The 20,206-nt window shown below is 42.9% G+C and overlaps 1 protein-coding gene across 4 annotated transcripts in view; it reads right to left on the bottom strand.

The window, feature by feature from the left end:
* Positions 1–20,206, bottom strand: part of anks1b (ankyrin repeat and sterile alpha motif domain containing 1B) — a 244,029-nt gene that overhangs the window by 31,881 nt on the left and 191,942 nt on the right. For all 4 annotated transcript variants that reach the window (XM_069671528.1, XM_069671525.1, XM_069671527.1 and 1 more), the window contains exons 18-19: positions 15,803–15,901; positions 13,331–13,483 (exon numbers count right to left, since the gene is read on the bottom strand). In XM_069671528.1, coding sequence (XP_069527629.1) covers positions 13,331–13,483; positions 15,803–15,901 — 252 coding nt within the window. The remainder of the gene's footprint in view (positions 1–13,330; positions 13,484–15,802; positions 15,902–20,206) is intronic.

Below are 20,206 nucleotides of genomic sequence, written 5' to 3'. Positions count from 1 at the left end.
ACATACAGTACAGAGCTGTGGTACATTTCAGGGGGAAAAGGCTACAGATGCAACATCAGGTCAATGGGATGCTTGTAGCAGCCATATGTGCATCTGTGAAGGGACAGATCTGGACAGGAGCACGCTGTGTGCGCCGTCCTGATTCTCAGCCAGGAGAGGGGGAAACTTTGCTGAAGCTGTGCCGGTGCTGTTCATGTTCCAGAGGTGTTTTTGACGCCAATTTTCTTTTGATATTTTCATTTCCATGGGATATCTCTTTCTCTGATATCTCTTTGAATGATTTTTCAACAAATAAACCAACACGTCTTTCCCTAATGTTCACACTTCCACAAAAAATCCTGGATTTTGTAGCAAAACCACTAAGTTAATGTGCAAAGTCATTACTTTATTTTTGGTAGCTACTAGTTCCCTTCAAACTAGTGATTTACTAGGTTTAGTTGGTTTGGTTTCTAGTAAACATATGAAGCAATACCCAATCAAGAGCTTTCAATCCAGAAACAGGAAGTGACTATAACATCACAAGCATACACGATGTATCAACTCCTTGTAGATGCAGGTAATTAAGGAATTTGTGGTTGAGAGCTTGTAAAATTTACGAGTTTAAATGTTAAATTATGCTAAGCTAGTAAAATGTTATGTTATTCCCATTCAAGTTTGGTGACATGTAAATCTCTGCTTACTTAACGTTGTATCCAATGGAAAAGAATCTCAATCAAACCCCATCAAAGCAGCCAAAAGTGAGGTTGAAACTGAGGTGCGATAGACGTTTGTGTAAACTACACTAAGTACATAGAGAGGAATTCCATGTCTCAGCCTGCTGACTTAACCTGCCGACGAGGACAGAAGTTTGGGTTTAAAAATGCTCAGCTGATTTACGGTCGGAGCTCCTGTTTTGTGACCCAGTTCGGTCCCAAAATTAGATGTCAGCCCTCGGATTTAAACTCTCCCCATCCTATAGAAATGACTGATGGCTGTGAAATAGAAGTGTTAACGCTATGAATCACTTCAGTTAATTCAACAATGTAGAATAAAACTCATTGTGTTTCTGAAATTACTGCTTACACAACCTTAATTTAAACTCTTAAGCGTCAAAACCCCAGTTAGTGTTTTTAAAAGCCTCTGTCCCATAAACGTCCGTCCCAGCACCATCCATCAGGCTGCGCTTCCTCTGGGCTGCCTCCTGACTAATGCCGGTCACTGAAGGGGAATCTATCGCTGTGAGTCGCCGTGGTGACGACTCGATGAACAGGGGGCAGGATCATGATCGATGGCCCGCCGTCTGAGGTGAAAAGCATATGGCAGGGTTTCCAACTCAATCTCTCTGCCTGTCGGGGCTGGGGGAAGAAAAATACTTTGCTTTGCTCCGTCCTGCTGGGACCTGTCTCATTCTTTCCTTCTATTTACCTCCCGCAAGGTACTTTTCTTTCCAGTCTTCAAACTAGTCTTTACAGGCTATAAATATTAACATATAATCTTTTATGCGTCATAATTGGTTGCTAATGGACTTCAGGCAGCTTAAGACAAAGTCAGAAAGCCTTCAACGAGTGGGAGGGAAAATAATTGGGTGTAACTTTCACAAAAAGTGGATCTAGAGAAAGTAACAGCTGAGGATTAACCGTCCTTGTTGTAATAAATGTTTACAGTTTCCCTCTTGCACAGTGATTACCACTTTAATATGCATTAACAGTCACCTTAACGCCTGCACACTCGTACAAACTAACCTCGAGCCACAACATCCCCCTCTGAAACAACCATATTCCTCCCCCGTCTCGTCCCAGTTTCCACTTCTCTCGCCATCTTCTAAGAGGATGTTAGTGCATGCAAATGAGGATGGGACGCAAATTAGGACAGCAGTTGCATTTGAGTGGGTTTAACTGTAGTAGTAATAGCTTTTTGCTCTCGTTCTCCGCTTCACTACGCTCAATCTGGAGCCGGAGAAATGAACTGGCCCCGGCCTGAGCCGAGACCCGGCTGGGGATTTAAAGTAGACTTCTTGAAAGTCTGGTGACACAAATATGAGCAGTTGGTCCATTTTCTCGCTCCGAGATTCAGTCTGTTGAAAGAAAACCAAAAGAAACCCGGGACACGATTTCAAGGATGGTTATAACCGCTGAGACAGCACCATGATTATAAGCATTAATTCAAAAGGAAGTGACATCACTCGCTGTCAGATCACATTTGTAGAATAATGACAATCTGCAGAAAATCTCAAGAAAGAACAATCGATGCTTCATTGTTTCAGCTCATTCTCTCAGGTGGCTCGAGGACACACTCCTACACACACGTTTACCTCCAACTCCGGCACACACACACACACATGTGCACACACAATCTCGCAGCCAGTAAATTAGCCCAGTCAGCAGAGTTGATTGAGTGCCGTGGACGCGTTTCATACGCTGTAATCACCTCAGCCTGGCCGGGCGCAGAGGTGAAGGATGCGTAAATAAATCAGCAAGCGAAGAACCGCAAAGAAAAAAAACACTGGCTTCTTTCTTTCCCCTGAAATCTTCTTCTAAACCCTCTTTTTCTTCATCACTCATTCACAGCAGGTTTACCTACCTCTCCTCAGGACTGGACTTATTCCAAATGAAAGGCTCAAGAGTCGTTTTCACTTTGCTTTCCTCCTCTGTTTCCTCTTTCTCTTCTGCTCTTTGCTGTTGCTTTCTCGCAGTCCACGACAAGTGCGTCTTCCTCCTCCTCTTCTTCTTCTCTTAACCACGCTTTCCTGGCTCTACTCCTCGCCTCCTCACCGCCAGCTTTTGTCTCCCGTTCTCTCACTCTCTGCAGATCTCCAGCGCTCACCAACTCCTCCTCTTTCTTCAGCTTGCGGCAGCCAGACTACATCTCCTACATGTCTCTGCCTGAGCACGCTCTCTCTCTCTCTCTCCCTCTCTCTCTCTCTCTCTACACACACACACACACTCACTCCCTCTCTTTCTACCCAGTTTACATTCCCCCTCCTCCTCCTCCTCCTCCTCCTCCTCCTCCTCCTCTCCATCTCGTCACTATGGAGACGCTGGGCCCGTACAGAGACAAGCTCGTGCTGGCTCACCAGGAGTGTGAATGTGTTTGTTTGTGTGCAGCGTGAGTTGAGTGAGTTCGCCAACAGCAGTGTCAGCTTTACAATTTGACTTCAATGTAAAAATATAATGAGTAAGACTACTAAAGAAAAGGGTCACAATGTTTTCCTGTATGCTGTCACATTTTAAAGGGAAGGACTGCGCTACGCTAGCTGGTGCAAATTATGGGCATCAACTCTCGCCAAGAAAGTGATCTACGCAAGCTTGTACCTTTTTGTTATTATATTAAAAACGGTTTCATCTTTTACATTAAAGATTCAACTTACAGAGTTTCTATAATGATTTCTTTAGAGCATTATATCCCTTCTTAGAGAAAGTGAGGGAAGAGAGAGAGAGAGAGAGAGAGAGAGAGAGAGGAGAAACACCTCCAGCTGGATGTGAAAGGAGGAAGCCGAGGTTCACGGTCAGCGCCTCAAACACCATGTCCAGTCTGATGCTCCTCCAAGCCTTGGGTGTGCTCCGACTCTACACTGCGTCACTTATTGTGTTTGTACAAAAGGAAAGTAATTTTGTCTTCCGGGACCTGTCACATGCCCATAATCAGGCTTTCCATGAATCTTTCATGCATCATTTTCTACACACCTTCATCTGCAGACATGTTGGGACATTTGGCAGGAAATACCTCCGAGGAGAAAAACTCCCAGTAATCAGATCCAATGACTCTTTGGCAATGAGTCGAGTCTTCACCTTTTCTCAGGAACGCCGTCACAGAGCAGGTGTGCGTCATGTATCAATACGTGCAGTACGGTTTTGGAAAAACAGCCTAATATCCTCTATGATGTATTTGAAACCTGACCCGCTTGACTTTACTGTGGGATCTCTGTCACCTGACCGCAGAACACGAGCCACAGAAGCGCTTGTGTGACTGCCGCTTTATATTTAACACGAGCATGTGTTTATGAACCAGAGTATATATTCACATGCGTGTAACTGTGACTGTCACATAAATGAAATCCAACCCACAGAGCTCGACGTCATTCGGACTATTTCTGTCTTTTAAAAGAGACTTCTTATGTGATCCAGCAGGATGAAAACCAAAGATGGTGCATGACTCCTTCCTCGTCTCCTTACCTAAAAAATCCCTTAAAGAGCCAGTTCCCCGATTTTCAACCTCAGTGCTATCATGCTATTATGGGGAGCTAATGCCATTATGGTAGGAAAAAAATGCCATTTCGCTCTGTGGCTTTGGAGGACGCTATCCGCTTCTCCAATGGGCCCTGGAAAACCTCCGACAGACTACGTAAAATGCGTCATCTGGCGGAGGCCAGGGAGCTCGTTAAACTACGCTTCCTCAATCTCGGACGCTCTGATGTCATGTCTCGTTCAGAATCGTCATGTTTGAAATGTAGACTGCAGACCTGAAGATTTTTTAGACGATCCACCGGTATATTCTCGTCGTGTTTTGGATGCTGTCCCGCTCTGAGCCGTTGCCTGCAGCGATCAATGTCCTTGACTGGAAAACGGTAGTATTTCACTCCAGCGTCTCTCGCTGGGCCGTTCCTTTCAGAGGGAGGGCCGCAGTGCATGCTGGGTGTTGTAGGAATGTTGAATGAGCTGTTTGTACAACTTTCTCCACAGCTATGGCGCCAATTTCAAATATTATTGCTTCTACTGATTACAGAGGACACCAGCGTTGACTGACAGTGGCTTTTTACATGGGCGAACTGCTCCTTTAAGCCTCTATAGGCTAAGTAAATCTACACGGGTTAATGTACGTTTACTCACTGACTTTGGAAACAACAGAGGAAGATCAGGATATATGATCAAAAACTAAAAAGGACACATTGCATGGATATGTGAGACGCCTGCCAATATGATTTAATAGATTCCTTGTGTGTAAAAGGACGACAGGATGCTTTTACTAACTTCTACAAACTAAAACACCAACAAAAAAACTTGCGCAGTTAAAAAATCCTTTAGAAGTGATTTACAAAAATCTCTCTTTTAATGTTCGCCAAGGAAGAAAGAAAGAATCCTTTGGAGATGCATCAAAAATACTCTTTTGGCCTCGAGCTCCGACTGCTAAATTTCAATATTTTCACCAAGTAAACTGAGATTGGAGAAACACCAAAAGCCAAACTGATGAATTAATCATCATTTTGGATGAAGCTTTTTCGCGGGTTGCTTTTACAAACATTAATCCGTCCCAGCTGTGAGCCAACAGTTAACAAGCGAGGATGCTGATTGTGAAGCAGCAGCAGCAGCAGCGAGCTTCAGGTTGAGGCTGCGCTCGGGGGGTCACACACTTTCTCTCCTGACGCCTCCCACACCATCTCCAACACGGTGAGCGCTACAAACGGGAACGCCAAATAAGGCTGCGGGAGAGAGAGGTATCGGCAGGCGGGGACGCTGAAGTACACTGCAGTCCTGAGGCAAATCCACCCACACTGAAGCTACTACTCGCTCTCTTTTCACACCAGCTGTAAGAGTACAGAAACGTACTGCATCCTCAAACACTTGAACGCATCACACATGTATGAAACAGCATGATACGAGCGTGTGTCAGCCGCTCATCTCACGTAGACGTCTTTTTGGTGTGAAAACTCATCAATGTTTGATGGAGGGAAATAATCAATGGAAGTATGGATGTGTGTGTGTGTGTGTGTGTGTGTGTGTGTGTGTGTGTGTGTTATTGTATGATATATAGGGTTTAATCCTGCAGTGTCTAACGAAGGCAGGAACCATCTGGTGTTGGGATGTGAGACAATCTGTCCATTTGGAGAGGTGACAGAGAAGGTGATAAGCACAGGAACATACACACACACACACACACACACACACACACACACACACACACGTTTCATTTATACCAAGTGCACATATCTCTAGTCTCTATGGTAACTAGTAGCCGTCATGGCAACAGAGTACAAGCAGTAGAAGAAAGGCTGAACTCCCATGACTGTCCTCAATTCATTTTGGACTCCTCGTTCGGTCTTTTGAACACACACACACACGTGCACACACGCACACACAGGGAGTTATTCATTTGGAGCCTTTCAGAACACATTCCCAGTTCAGTGTGTGTGTACCTCTTGAAATTGCATGGTGGGATAATAGCGGGGAATGCAGGGACAAGTCAGGCCCTGTAGGTGAATCACACACGCATACACACACACGCTCTGAACACAGTGACAGGCCTTCACATGTGAGAGACAGGCATGAGGAAGCAAAGATTGTTCTACATCCTGTAAAGGTGTTGAGCAATATGATGATATATACTGGTCTGTATTGGGGGTCGGGGGTTGTGACACGACTGACAGGATAAAGTACTGGAGAGTTAGTAAGTCAGTGATCTACTCAGGTGTGTTATTTAGACTCTCGTGCTTCTTCTGAACTCTCATTTTACGCTACTTTGTACTTTAAGTTCACCAGATTTCTGAGGTAAGAACTGTATTTCTTGTATTGCACTACATTCAACTTTAAATCAACAACCCAATTTTATTTTATTCCATAAACAGCAGAGACCTATGTGAAAGTGTGCAAACAGCACACACAAAAATAAACACATCCATATACATGTAACGATAAGGCGTGAGTGGCAGCCAGTTTCAGCAGCTCTGTCCCACTTTCTCGGTGTTCCCCTGCATATCCTTCGACAAGGAAACATGTGTACATAGTGTAAATAGTTGTTTTGTTACTGTTATTACTTAGCTCTTTTTATTGCCACCTGTACTTTTTGTCTATTTTTATTTATTTGCCTGTTTTGTGAGCTTCTGTAACGAGTCCATTTCCCCTGTGGGGAATCAGTAAAGCTCATCTTATCTTATAATATAAGTGCAAACAGAAAAACTATGTATTTCTTTACTGTAAGCGCCCTCTCTCAGCCCACCTGTGGTACCTTCAAGGCCCATCAGTGGTTCACGGCCCACACTCGGGGATTCTCTATATATGTTACTGTAACATAACTTTATATTAGCAGTTACCTTCATGACAAATGCTTTTAACTTTGAAGTACATAACATTAGTTATTCTGTTATACTTTTACTTGTAACAAAGTTTTTCAACTCTTCTCTAGTTTTTGCTGCAACGACTCTTTGAGACGGGAACTTCTTTCAATTTATAGAAACATGGAACCTGTTTCAAGGTAGTGAGGACTCCTGTATTACACCTTTGTGTCAAAGCAGCTAGCAGAACTGCTTTACGGCAACACTGCACTCACATGATAAAGAACCCACACACACACACGTCTGGTTTCATCTCTGATCTTCAATCACCTGTTTCCCATTTTCACACCCACACAAAACACAGACTCGCACACACATTTGAAGCCCTCTCCTCAGCGGTATCAGGGTCCACTCGTCTAGAAAACATTAAGGGAATTGTTCCTTGAGGACCACAAACTATCTGCACTCCACCGGCGTGAACGCGGCTTTCCAAAATGAAATCCATTTCTAATTGCCTCGCCCGGGGCTCTCCGAGGACTCACTTGAAATGAGAGCAATTTGCAGCCTTGATGCAGCTGTTTTGTACTTCGCTCTCCTTAAAACAAGGTGGTCTGAGTGAAGAGAGAGGCAGCAGCACCACCGTGTGGATTGAGACTGGATGTGTCTGCAGCTCAATGCACTGCAGGGAGATGAATATGTATATGAGAGGTCCATTGATCTGCTACCGGAGATTTTCTACACCTTAAACTACAATAGAATAATTAAATGGCAATTAAAAGTTCTTCCTGGTTTAAACCGAACAATCAAGACTTTTCTACCCGTCAAAAATCAACTAAAAGTTTAATATTCATGTAGCAAAATGAAGCGTGTATCAGCCCACACCCAGTTAATATCCCAAACAAGTCTTCCCCTCATTGAGCCCCCAAAGCTTCATAGCTTCTGACAGTAAATTATTCTTCAGACAGCTGACAGATGTTACCAGGAGACTTGTGATATTAAAAGCCGTCTGATAGAGACATAATGTGTTGCCATTATTACATTCTCAAGTACCTGACACGGCTCGCTAAATTAGTTTGGGTTCAGGGGAAAATTAGGGGCACAAAGCAGCTTAAATGGAAGATCCCTGAAGACACAGACGCTCTAAAGCTGCTGCTCTCTCACAAACAGAAGTGTGTTTACAAAATGACGTGACGGGATGCAGGAAAATAGTGGATCAAGTGATTAAAGATAAATTAAGAATCAATCGTTTAAAATTGACTTGGTACTTTCAGTCAGAAGTGATTAGTGAAAACTTTAGTTATAAATCCTCTAACTGAAAGCAGTAGATTTTATTTAGATCTCATTGAGACACTTGGTTTTATTGTCAAGAGAGACCTGCTTACGCATATGCACACTTAATCTACCATTTTAAATGTATCAATTATCAATGAGTTTGCAATTCAGGTCAATAAACTTCATTACCATTCTGAAATATAGTACAGTACGTGTCCAACAAACATCCTCTCATATACTCATTGTTTTAATCCTGAGCAAAGTTCCTGTTGCTCCAAAATAGATATCAAAGGATAAATGTGATTTATTCATTGTTGTCTTATTTTGGTAGTCGGCCACCACTTCTATCAGTTCTAATAAAACTGTTCTGATCAAGTTGAGTTCTGATTTCTGCTAATAAAGAGACGTCTGACAGAGCAATAGAACATCAGTCTTTCAGGTTAAAAACAAACATACACCGTGCAGTAAGCCGTTACACACGGTCGTAAACATCCATGAGGAGTACAGAATATGTTAGATGAAAGTTTGTTCTGTAGTTCAAAGTTGAATCCCTACTTGATAATGATGTTTACAATGTAGTTTGGATTATATTTTTGTTTGCTTTAATATCTCAAAGTGTGTACCTGAGTTTTCTTAACGCAGGGCTTAAAGTCAAACAAAAGAAAATGAAATTAATGTGGGATGAAAAAGTCGTATTGCTGACCTTCCCTCTGGTGATAATTCCAAAGATATTCACACTGTTGAAGATTAGAAATCATCCTAATTCTTAGTAATGATGGTGTTAAAATAAGATGCAAATGGTAGTAGAGTACCAATATCCTTCCGGTGCTGTAAAGGTAAAGTTAACCTGAGCCAGTCAGTCTAAGATCAGTCTGCTCTGACGACATAAAAATATACTGCAGAGAGAGAAGCACCTGTATGCCGTGTGAGTTAGTGAGCGTGTGTGTGTTAGTGTGGACAGGCAGGATTAAAGGGTGTTTCGAGTTATTGTTCCTCAAATCCCCAAACAGCAGGACTGCACATAAGTGCCCGATCAAAACAACACACACACACACACACACACACACACACACACACACACACACACTTGTATCCTTCGATTTAAAAATTCTCCAACAGCGCTCCTTCCTCGTCTCCCTGGACACCGCAGCATCTGTTGCCCGTAGCGATAATCAGGCGATTACATGAAGCAGCGGCCAAATTCTGTTTAGACTCATTGCTCTCTTTCTCTAACATCTATACGTCCTCCACGCGTCTCTGTCTTATTCTCCCACTGCCCCAGAGATTACTGCTGTGACTGTGTGCTGCTGCTGCTGTGGTACGCAGTCATCAGAACAGATTGTACAGCAGGAAAATACGTACACTCAATTTTCACACACTCACACAAAATTGATGACATCTGCGTCAAATTTATACGCAATAGGACCAAAGTATGTAGACACCTGAACATTACGTCAGAAAGGTGTTGGAGGCGGTTGAGATGATTGTATTTTACAGGTCCCATGACTCCCTAATAATTTACTCATCTAATATCTGGGCAAACTTTAATCTACCGTAGAAATTAGTAAATACATCCTGCTTCTTTGGCTGCATTTGATAATCTTCTGTAATATGTGTCTGCAGTAGTTTGAAGGCTGCTCTATTTGAATCAATCATATCTCGCTTAGTTATGCTACAAGTTAATTGTGTTTTATTATTTCTAAGTGTACAAATTAAACACCTCAGATTTCCCTAAAACTACCTCTTTACATAACAAAGGAAACTGTTCACGAGCTAACAGTTAAATATTAGCTAATGGACCACTTTAAGGACCAATCAAACAGTGTTCTCCACTCAAGTTCTTCCAAGCCAACGCAGGAAACCTGTTCTTTATTCATCACTGCAGCTAAATAGTTCATGTTTTTGCATTATGCAATCAAATGTGGATGATATTTAATGATACGTATGTGTTTGTGTCCTTGATTTAGACACATTTCACAGTTTATTTGTACCCCTCCTCTTTAGGTGTAAGTGTGTGTGCGAGTGCAGGTGTGTGTATCTTTAGGTTGGGTTATGGGTTTTGATTTGTTGTCGTTTACATGTTGTGATCGAAAATATGTCAATAAAAATAATCTACCAAAAAAAAAGAATTCATGTTTTCAGTGTCCTGCAGGACGTAGTGTGCAGCATGGGCCAAGCAAAGACCTGTTAAGTTCCTGTTAAGTTCTGGACCTGGTCCAACTCACAAACAAGCAATAATATTTACCCAGTTGTAACATTGAAGTCGAAACTAAATCAGATCCAACTCACAACAAACAAACTAAATATACTAGTGACGATGAACATGACATTCCAAGATGGCGCCGTGTGAGTGTCAGCCAGTTACAGCAGCTCTTACACTACATGGCAGCTACTTTGTTTTTCTATTTATGCATATCTACTGTAACATATTATTATAGTATAATATCATACTTTGGTACATATGCTTCTGCATTTTCATTACCTCATCCATACCGTGCAATTATGTCTGTGCAATTACTTCTCATGTGCAATGTGTTATTTATTCTGCAACACTGTATGTCACTTTACTTATCATCAACCATGTCACCATGATACACACCGTGTGTGTTTTTGACTTTGTGCAGTTTTTTTGTACAAAAACTTAACCATCCACAATAAGTGAAAGGTGTACATAGTGTATATACTTCTTATTAATATTATTATTGTATTTTTGTCTTGCCTTTTTTTTTTATCCATCACGTGTTTTACCCTTACTTTGAGCTGTTGTAACAAGTGAATTTGGAGGCCCAATGGAGGCTCAATAAAGTCTATCTTAACTTTAATCTTATCTTAATACAAATTTTTTCCTTTTTACAAATCTAAGTATAAGAAATGATGTTCATTTTAAATGCACAGCTCAAATTGTTATGCTTTAGTTAGGAACAACTGCATGACATAATTCCTCAAGTTTTTTTCATTTATGCTCATTGTACCTGCTGAACAGGTCATCCAAGACTGAACTGTCTGCACTCTCCAAACGCCCTTCTAGTCTCTTTATGGGCCTGATTTGTGCACAGGAGCATCATCGTGTTAACCTGAAAGACAAGACCTTCACTCAACTGTTTCCACAGAGTTTCATGCGTCCTAATATCTAACATGTAACTGTATTCTGTAGCATTACGGGCCAGTGTGGATCCTTTTGTCTGTACTTGTGCAGCCTCTAGTGTCTTCACTCTGCACTGCAGTGCAGCTTCACTCACTGAATTCTTCATAAACACAGACTCCTTATGCAATTCAATATCTTAACTAACAAGCACATGCAGGTCAACACGGGAGCACTACAGGAGGATCTAGTTCATATACTGTGTGCTTCATGTGTACATCATGTAGACACTAAGGCTCTTCTGTTTTCCTAAACAGAGTGCTGATTGATTTGCAGTTTGGCTTGTGTTTAAAAAGTAAGACATTTAAAAGCAAAACCATTTTACACTTTTTACACCTCACATATGCATCCACACACACACACACACACACACACACACACACACAAGCGCAGCATGTGGGCGGCATCCCCAGCGCTGTGAAACATCTTGCATCCCACATGCTTATATAACTCCCTCTCCACCTCCTCCAGCTGATCACTCATCACTTTATCGCTTTATCCTCCGCTGGGAAAGAACAACACTCCTTCTCTCTCCTCTCTCTCTCTCTCTCTCTCTCTCTCTCTCTCTCTCTCTCTCTCTCTCATTGGGCGCCCCCTGCAATCGAGCATGATTTCGTTACACTCGGAGCATCAAAGGAGATCAGGCTGCAGCAAATCCCCGTCTCATGAAGATTTCATGTTACTAAAAATTGAATCACAAACCTGCGCTTCTTGTGACAACATTGGAGCTCAAATGTCAAACCTTGTTATCGTCCGCCATTACTGATATTTACAGAGGGAGAGAATTCAATCAGGGGAAGCAGCTGCGAACTAGCTACTGGCTCTTTATGACTGCAAATTTCAAACAACAAATATCTTCAGAATGACAGAGAGCTGTACAACAAGCAGAAAAAGATGCTGTAAGAAGGTTTAACAGCAAACATGCACCTCCTTCCTGTTTGTATTCATCGCATGCATCGCTCAGTAATGAGGAGAAATGCCTGATGGGCAATCTGCACAGTGTGGCCTCAGCACCCGTCCCACTCAGAAAACTTTCTCATCGACTTCAGCGTTTCTTCGGCTAAGAAGCCAAAGTGTGTGTGTGTGTGCGCTGATGTAAGGGGACTCTGCTGTGATGTATTGAGCCGGAGAAACAAATTCAGCTCGTCACCAAGGTGAGAGATGAGGACGGAGACCAACAAGCATTCGGCTGCACAAAGAAGCAGCTGTGCTTTATTGTAGAGAAAATGCAACCCGTCATTTCAACTAGATATTTGTTTTCAACTGCTTTAAGGTGTATTTAATAATATCTGTCTACACAAAGCTCTCTGAAATAAGAGATAATACTGCTGTATGGTGACACAAGGGGGATTACTCTGTTACTAACAAGATAGCATCACTTGATTGAAAACACCACAAGTAGGTTTAATATCATCTGTGTGGTTTGTTTCTCTCCTACTTTCCCACCCATACAAACTTTAAGAGATATAATATATCCCTTTCATGGTTTAGGGACCAGTTAATTTAAAAAAGCAAGAACAGTATGGTAAAGTTTGGTAAGGTAAAGTGTATTATAGTATAGATTAGTGTATTTTTTTGTAGCATAGTAGAGCGAGTAACTGAGCGAAAGCTGAGCACTGATAAGGACTGTGAGATGTGGTTGAAGGCTGAAGATAAAGCTAGTAAGACTATTCAGTCAAACCATCATCAGGAATATTTTCTCAGACTTCATATACAGTTTCATTTTTTATAAAGGCTGAGAAATCTCCTCAGACAGCCGCTGACATTGGTATAAAACAGTTGTTGTTGCATATTTGTTCTACTGGTGGGTATTAACAGCACCAGAGCAGTGTAAAGGTACTGAAAGATGCCACCCAGCGCCACAGTGCCAGCTTTTGGATGCTCATTTTGATCATTTGATCATGATCATTTTTCAGGACTGCGCGTCGAAGTAGGAATTGAAAATAACTCACGTTGATGAGCTCGATCTCCCAGATTTTCTTGACCAGCTCCATGGAGGTGTAACCGTTGATGAGGAAAGACTTGGTGTAGTCGCCGAGCTCCAACGACTCCAGCCACTCCGCCACCGACGTGGGGTTGTTGCCATCGTAGCCGACGGGCCGCACCTTCAGCACAGACAGGAAGGAGATAGAGAGAAGTGAGAAAAAACCCAGTTCTGTATTTTTAAAGAGGGGGTATTATGCTGTTTCACATTTTAAGACGTATATATATAATGTTACAATGTTGGATGTCCTGACTAAACGTGGGTGAAGTTTCAAATCTGTAGGTAAAAGTATGTTGGAGTAATGCCCAGGCTTCTCAGCTCAGTCTGCTGTAAACGCCAGGTTTTTTCTACACGCTGCACTTTGTGACATCACAAAGTGCAGCGTGTTCTTAAAGGGACAGAGCTGACTGAGTCGTTTTAGGCAGAGGCTTTAACTTTGTGTAACTTTTCTGAGCATATCTCTTAACCTCTCTGTATGCTCGAGACTCTGGGGGCTGTTTTCCACCATATTCTCATAGACGATATTGTGAGGAAGTACGTGATATGTTTCGCTGTTTCTCTGCCCATATGGTGCACCACCTTTAACCTGGAGCTTTGTAGTGTAGAGCAGCTGGTAGCTTCAGGTACACTGTGTACAAACGCTAACTATGTTACAGCCTATTTCTTATATAACATGACAGCTGTGTGAGTCCTATTTACAGTAGATTGGAGGGATGCGCTGCACTTTTCCCTTCATTTCCTGTCTTCAATCTGCTGCAACAGCCTAGTTTCAACATGCGGGCTGTTAATAATTAATACGTATATGAATATATATATGGTAAATATCTTCCCTAGTTCAGCAGGGTGAAGGGGAAGGAGATGGGGAAGCAACAGATTCTGAGCACCATGTTTTGCATGTGAATGCACAATTTTAATCACATACTTTTTCGTCATATTACTCACAATATAACACAAGTGTGACTTTTGAGAAAGGGCAGAACGGGACGCTGACAGCAGGAGGTAATTGTCTTCAGTGAGTCAGTGGCAGATCATTCATCATCCATTCACTTTTATTCTGACAGTCAAAACAGCTTCAGAGAGTTTATGCTGCTTCAAACAAACTTTCAACTTCCTCCACCTTCAGTTGAGCATGCGTTTGTGCTACATGTGTGAGGGCAGACAAAAGTTTAAAGTCTAATTTTTTTAAAGTGAAGCTTTAAGGGCGGTGAGAAGAGGAGAGGGCTGACTGGAGATCAAAGTTTTCAGGCTGTTTGAATGAAACCTGCTTATCTCTAAGCTCAGACTCTCCTCTTCTTTCTGTCCTCTTTTCCATCTCTCACTCCATGCAGTCTCACACCTTTGATCTTACTCTCTGCCTCGCACACAAAAGCATTTGACCTTGCAGAAACTTTCCTATAAGTATATTAGTATTCCTTGTATAATGTCGGCAGCCTTGATTCCCTTCTAAAGCAGCTGTCCTTTCCTGTGCTTCGTAAAGTGTCTGTATGTTTATATCAGCGTGCTACAGACGCAGGACATTAAAGAAGACCCAGCAGAGTGTGAGCAGTTTCTCGCATCACTGGATCCGATGTGTTTTGGATGCTGTGCTGAAGCTTAGTGCATATTTTTCTGAATCCCCCAACTCCTTGGCGCTTTGTTTAAGTATTCTGCAGAACATGCAGAGAGCAATCCAACCACCCACAGAGAGTTATATCACACGGAAACACAGATGGAGCAGGAGATTTGGTGAATCTGATACTAAGCAAAGTGGATTGGCTGCAGCTCAGCTCTCATATGTTCACCATACAGTCTTACTGTACTGTACTGGAGATACAGGTGTGGATGGTTTAGAATTGGATGAGTTTATGTAACTTGCATGACATAAATCCCAATCCAGGGGCTTCATCTGTCGAAGGCTGTATTTGAAAGCTGATTGCGTCACGGCGGCGCGTCTAACGCTGTCCCAATTCGAAGGCTCCTTCAGATGCGGCTGTCAAATGCGTCCTCCTTTTCCCGGGCAAATTCAAACAAGATGGCGGACTCTTACACGGCCGAGGAATACACTTTAAATGTAAAAGTTTTTGGTTTCAACTCAATCGAATAGCTAGCGTTACACATAAAAAAAAGAAAAATGAAAGGGGCCTTTAAATAAATTATCTTTAAAATAATAGTAATGCTAGCTAGTTAGCCCGCTAGCCACCTGCTGCTAGGCGACGTTTGGTGATGCAAGGGTAAGGGCGGGAACAGCCGGTGACGCAAACAGGAAATCCTCTGTAGACCGGACGTCTCATTACAGTTATGGCTTAGTCTACGCAGGATATGAATGGCGCATTCTCCGTAGACCGCCTCACTTAAAGGCTGCAGCCCCTATATTCGGACAGATTACACACTACAGTAAACAGAGATTGGAGAGCTCAGATTTAGCTCATGTTCCTGCAGAGTATGTATTAGCAGTACTGACCCTGGGCAGCAGCCGTATGGCCTGCAGGAGGCGCTGTCTGTGGGCTGAGTTGAGGATACCGATCTCCAGCAGGTCCTGGTCTTCCACCACATTGCTGCCCTGTAGAGTGACAAAACAACAGCTGTGGTTAGCATTAATGCAGCATATTATCATGTTTCTGCAAGGGGTTAGCATGGCTTTAATTGCAACTCCACGACAAAAAAGTTTTAGCAGAACCTTATTTGGCTAATTTTTGTAACCAACAAGTACTTTATAAAGAAACACACCAATGCATGTGCACGATGAAGCTCCTTGAGTATAATTTATGTGCACTTTTAATTGTATGTATGGATGCTAACTATTGTCTTCCATTATTTGAACAAAGAGGGTGCCTGCACTCCCTTACATTATAAAGCAAAAGTGTCCCATTAAGTCCACATGTGATTTTGTTGGACTTCATAACACCCTGCTCATAATTGGGTGCAAAAATTGCCAACTGTTAAAAACAGATACTGCCAGTTTGCTAACTACCAAGCAGTAGAAGCCTCTCAGAGAGGATGTGGCTGCAATCCAGGAAAGTAAAACATCAGGTGCAGAGTAACAACCACCAGAAAAAGGTTTGATATTTTTATTCAATGCGCAGCAGTCGGTGTGGCTATCATTCAGCGTTTCACCTTTAATTAATCCAATGGGAAACCTTACGAGACCTATCAGTCATCCCCCCTCCTGAGAGTTAGAATAAGAGAGTCAGTATGCAGACAGATAATTAGAGGAAGGATGGAGCAGGGAGGGATGGGGAGTGATGTGGTGTGCATAGAGAAAGGCAGACTCAGCCAGAAATGAGAAGTAAAGCAAGGTAATAGCTAAATGATGGTATAGAAATAGCAGCAGGAGAGGGACAGTGTGTCCAGCCTGGAGGCAGTCTCCGGACCTTACGCACACACTGGAAATTGAAGGCTTACACTTGTCAGTCCGACCACATCTCCCTCCTGTCAAACTAATAACAGTGATAAACATCCTCGAGAGCAGGCAGGTAGGCAGCAGATATGAGGTCGCCGCTTTTTCCTCCCTCCACTTTAATTCTGTCCTGAAGTCGAGTCTGCGGACCGCCGTGCCCTCGGAAGAAGACGTCTTGCTCCGAGGCTGTGACATTTTAATTCCAGATAGGAGTGAGCTGTCGTTGAGTTTTCGCTGCAGCACCCTGAACAACTTTCACCAGAGAAATCTCACTTCAACTGGATTTACCTTTAAGACTCCACTTCTGCGAGGCTAAGCTTCGGATCCTCACATAATTAGTTACCAGACATTTACGTTCTATCTAGGGGGCTTTGAACTGCCCTAGTCTACAAAGTGGTCAAGACCTGACAAGAGACATGAATATCAAACATGGAGTAAGGTGAAGAGAAATGTCAGGTGGTTCAGGTTACCACCTTAAAACTCCACAAGAAGGCTAGTGGGTGTATGTAGCACTCTAACTGTTAATGAGCTCCTGAGCTAGTCCTGAACACTGTGGTGCTATACTGGGATTCTGTCAGGTGTGAATAAGGGGACCTCCACCAAAATATACACACAATTAAACACAAGGACGAGCTTTATGGGGTCAAATGGGTAAAGCAAGTACGAAACTTGTTCACATTTGTTCACATGTTCAGATTTAGGATTATATGTGCTCATGGATTAATAAACCATACTCATGGGTAATTATGTGAACAAAAAAGTTGGCAAGCTTCTCAACTAACAGCTGGTGGCAGCAATGTACCAAGAAATGCAACAGTCCAACAAAAGTTGAATAGAAGGAGACAGCTCGCTAGCAAACACGGATGTAAACAATTTAAAATTACTTTCAAAGATTGGCTTTTCAAGTGGTTTATGAGGAAATAAATGTAGATTTTCTGATACAGCATTTCAGTTTATATTTGAGGCATTTCTAATTACTGGTATCAGTATAAGAAGAAAAACGTATATTAGGTGGTTTCCAAAAAACGTTGCAGGCTACCTTAAAGGAGGAACTCACCCCTGGAAAAAGTCACTGTCATTTAAAGCTGGTGTTCTCTGTAATCGATAGAAGCAATAATATTTGAAATTGGCGCCACAGCTGTGGAGAAAGTCGTACAAACAGCTTGTGGTTTCACCCATTCTACGTTCCTACAACACCCAGCGTGCATTGCGCCCCTCCCTCTGAAAGGAACGGCCCAGCGAGAGACGCTGGAGTGAAATACTACTGTTTTCCAGTCAAGGACATTGATCGCTGCAGGCGATGGCTCAGAGCGGGACAGAATCCAAAACACGACGAGAATATACCGGTGGATCGTCTAAAAAATCTTCAAGTCTGCAGTCTACATTTCAATTTTTGAGATTTTGAACGAGACATGACATCGGAGGCTGGCGTCCTAGATTGAGGAAGTGTAGTTTAGCGAGCTCCACAATGGAGGAGCGGATAGCGCCCTCCAAAGGCACAGAGCGAAATTGCATTTTCCATTAGCTCCCCATAATAACATGATAGGACTGAGGTTGAAAATCTGTGAACTGGCCCTTTAAAAACGTCCTATGCTATATTTTTGCCTCTCTGTGTTGAAAGTCTTTTGTCTCTTACGCCCCTAGAAAGTTCTCCAAACTTATCCTTGATGAATGAAAGTTAAAATGTCACCACACTTAAGACCACAAATCCCCTTAAAGAGAGAGCGCCGTGCTGCTGCAGGCTTGTTAGTATAAGTGTGTCTCCTGGGCTCCATTAGTCCGTCCCTGTCCTGACTGTGAATCCAGAGGCAGCAGCAGCTGATTGGACTCATCCTGTGTCTAAACGTATTACTTCCACATTCTCCTCACCGACCTGAGCGCCGGCCGGGGCCTCTGTGAGAGGAGTGCAGTTCATGGATCAGCTCCCAGGCTGATTAATAGAGCCCAGAGTTACCATGCTACAACTTCACAGCAGAGTAATGACTGGCGGAGTCGGTGCGGAGGAGATTGTGGGGGGATTCAAAGGCATGACTAATTGCTCCCTGTTGGGATCCTGACAGAAAGAGATAGAGTTCCTTCACGTTTGTTCTCCCACTCTACAAACCTGCCACTTCCTGTTTCCCTTTCTGTCCTAACATTATGTTTGTCCCATATCTGCCATCTCTAGGTGCGCATGATGGATCAGGGGATAAATACCATCAATATAGCTTGAGCGAGGATAAATGACTGCTTTCCAGGCTCAGCTTCTCCCCCTGATACCTTCACTGTTTATTCTGTATCGCAGAAGAAGCATTATATCTTGAATATGTATTATATACTTCCACACACTTGATATGCAGCACTTATATGCACACTAATAATCTATTCAGCTGGAGGGGGAAGGTGTTTAGCAGTCACAGAGTTGTTAGCATCGCCATGGCCCGTGGTTAGCTTGTGATAGTCGGACCAAAGCGCTTAAAACGTCGCCGCAGTGGGTCACAGACGCTCTGAACGCGGGGGATTAAATTTTATGCACGGCGGCAGGGGGTTCAGGCAAAAATTTAGTGAAGGCCATTATCAACGGCAACAAGCTTAGGCGAGTACTACCAATCATGCTGAGCCGACTGTTGCATTCTCTGCTCTGTTCCTCCCATGTCTGTGTCTTTTCTCTTTATTTTTCTGCCTCTCTCTTACTCGTCATTCCTCTCTTCCCCGTCCTCGCCTGCACTTTCACTCCACAATTCAAATTCTTTTCCGTTTCTTTACAAAGTTGTCGGTGTTACGCTTCTCTTTTTGGCGTATGTGAAGAAGCAGCCGCTTAAGTTCTTAAACTTGTGAAAGACTTTCCCGAATAATAAATTCCTTTATGAGGAGGATTAGAGGTTCCACTTCTACAAGAAATATGGTTACAGACAATATTTCATTTCACATATTGTTGTTTCCTCCGTCTGAGGAGCAGTTGGGTCAAATTAATTTCCCTAGACTCGCGGCGGCTCTTATCAGCTCCTTTAGTAGCCTCTGCAAGACACCATGCGTTATCTCTTCATATCTGCGATCTATCTGCTGCTGTGCCCCCATTTATTTATGTAATTCCATGTTCAACCCAACCCCTCCTCCACCTTTGTCTTCATCAACTAGCTTCTAGCATTTTACTTTGCTGCATGAAACCAATTAAAAAAAGCATCACGTAAAACCTGAAACATCAGTATTTGTTTGTGTCTCAGCGCTTCAATAATCCACGCAGCAGCATCAGTTTTCATGGCGCTCCTCCTTACACATTCTGCTCACACTTCTTCACGTCTGGCATGTCATGTTCAGTGAGGAGTGTGTGCATGTTTGATGGTAATGATGAGTGTTAAGAGGGGCTGTGTGACTGCAGTCAGAGGACTAAGCAAGGTGAATGGGTTCTCTGCGACGCACACGTCCCATAAAGAAGCCTCAGATCGGCTGTTGAGCGATTCTGAACACGCATGAACTTGAGATACTGCT

The sequence above is a fragment of the Semicossyphus pulcher genome, unplaced genomic scaffold, assembly GCF_022749685.1.
Source record: "Semicossyphus pulcher isolate SPU_LCO1_2020_fin unplaced genomic scaffold, fSemPul1.0.p SCAF_20, whole genome shotgun sequence".
NCBI classification, from domain to species: Eukaryota; Metazoa; Chordata; class Actinopteri; order Labriformes; family Labridae; genus Semicossyphus; species Semicossyphus pulcher.
Note: the sequence above shows the minus strand (reverse complement) of the source record. Positions and strands in the feature narration are given on the sequence as shown.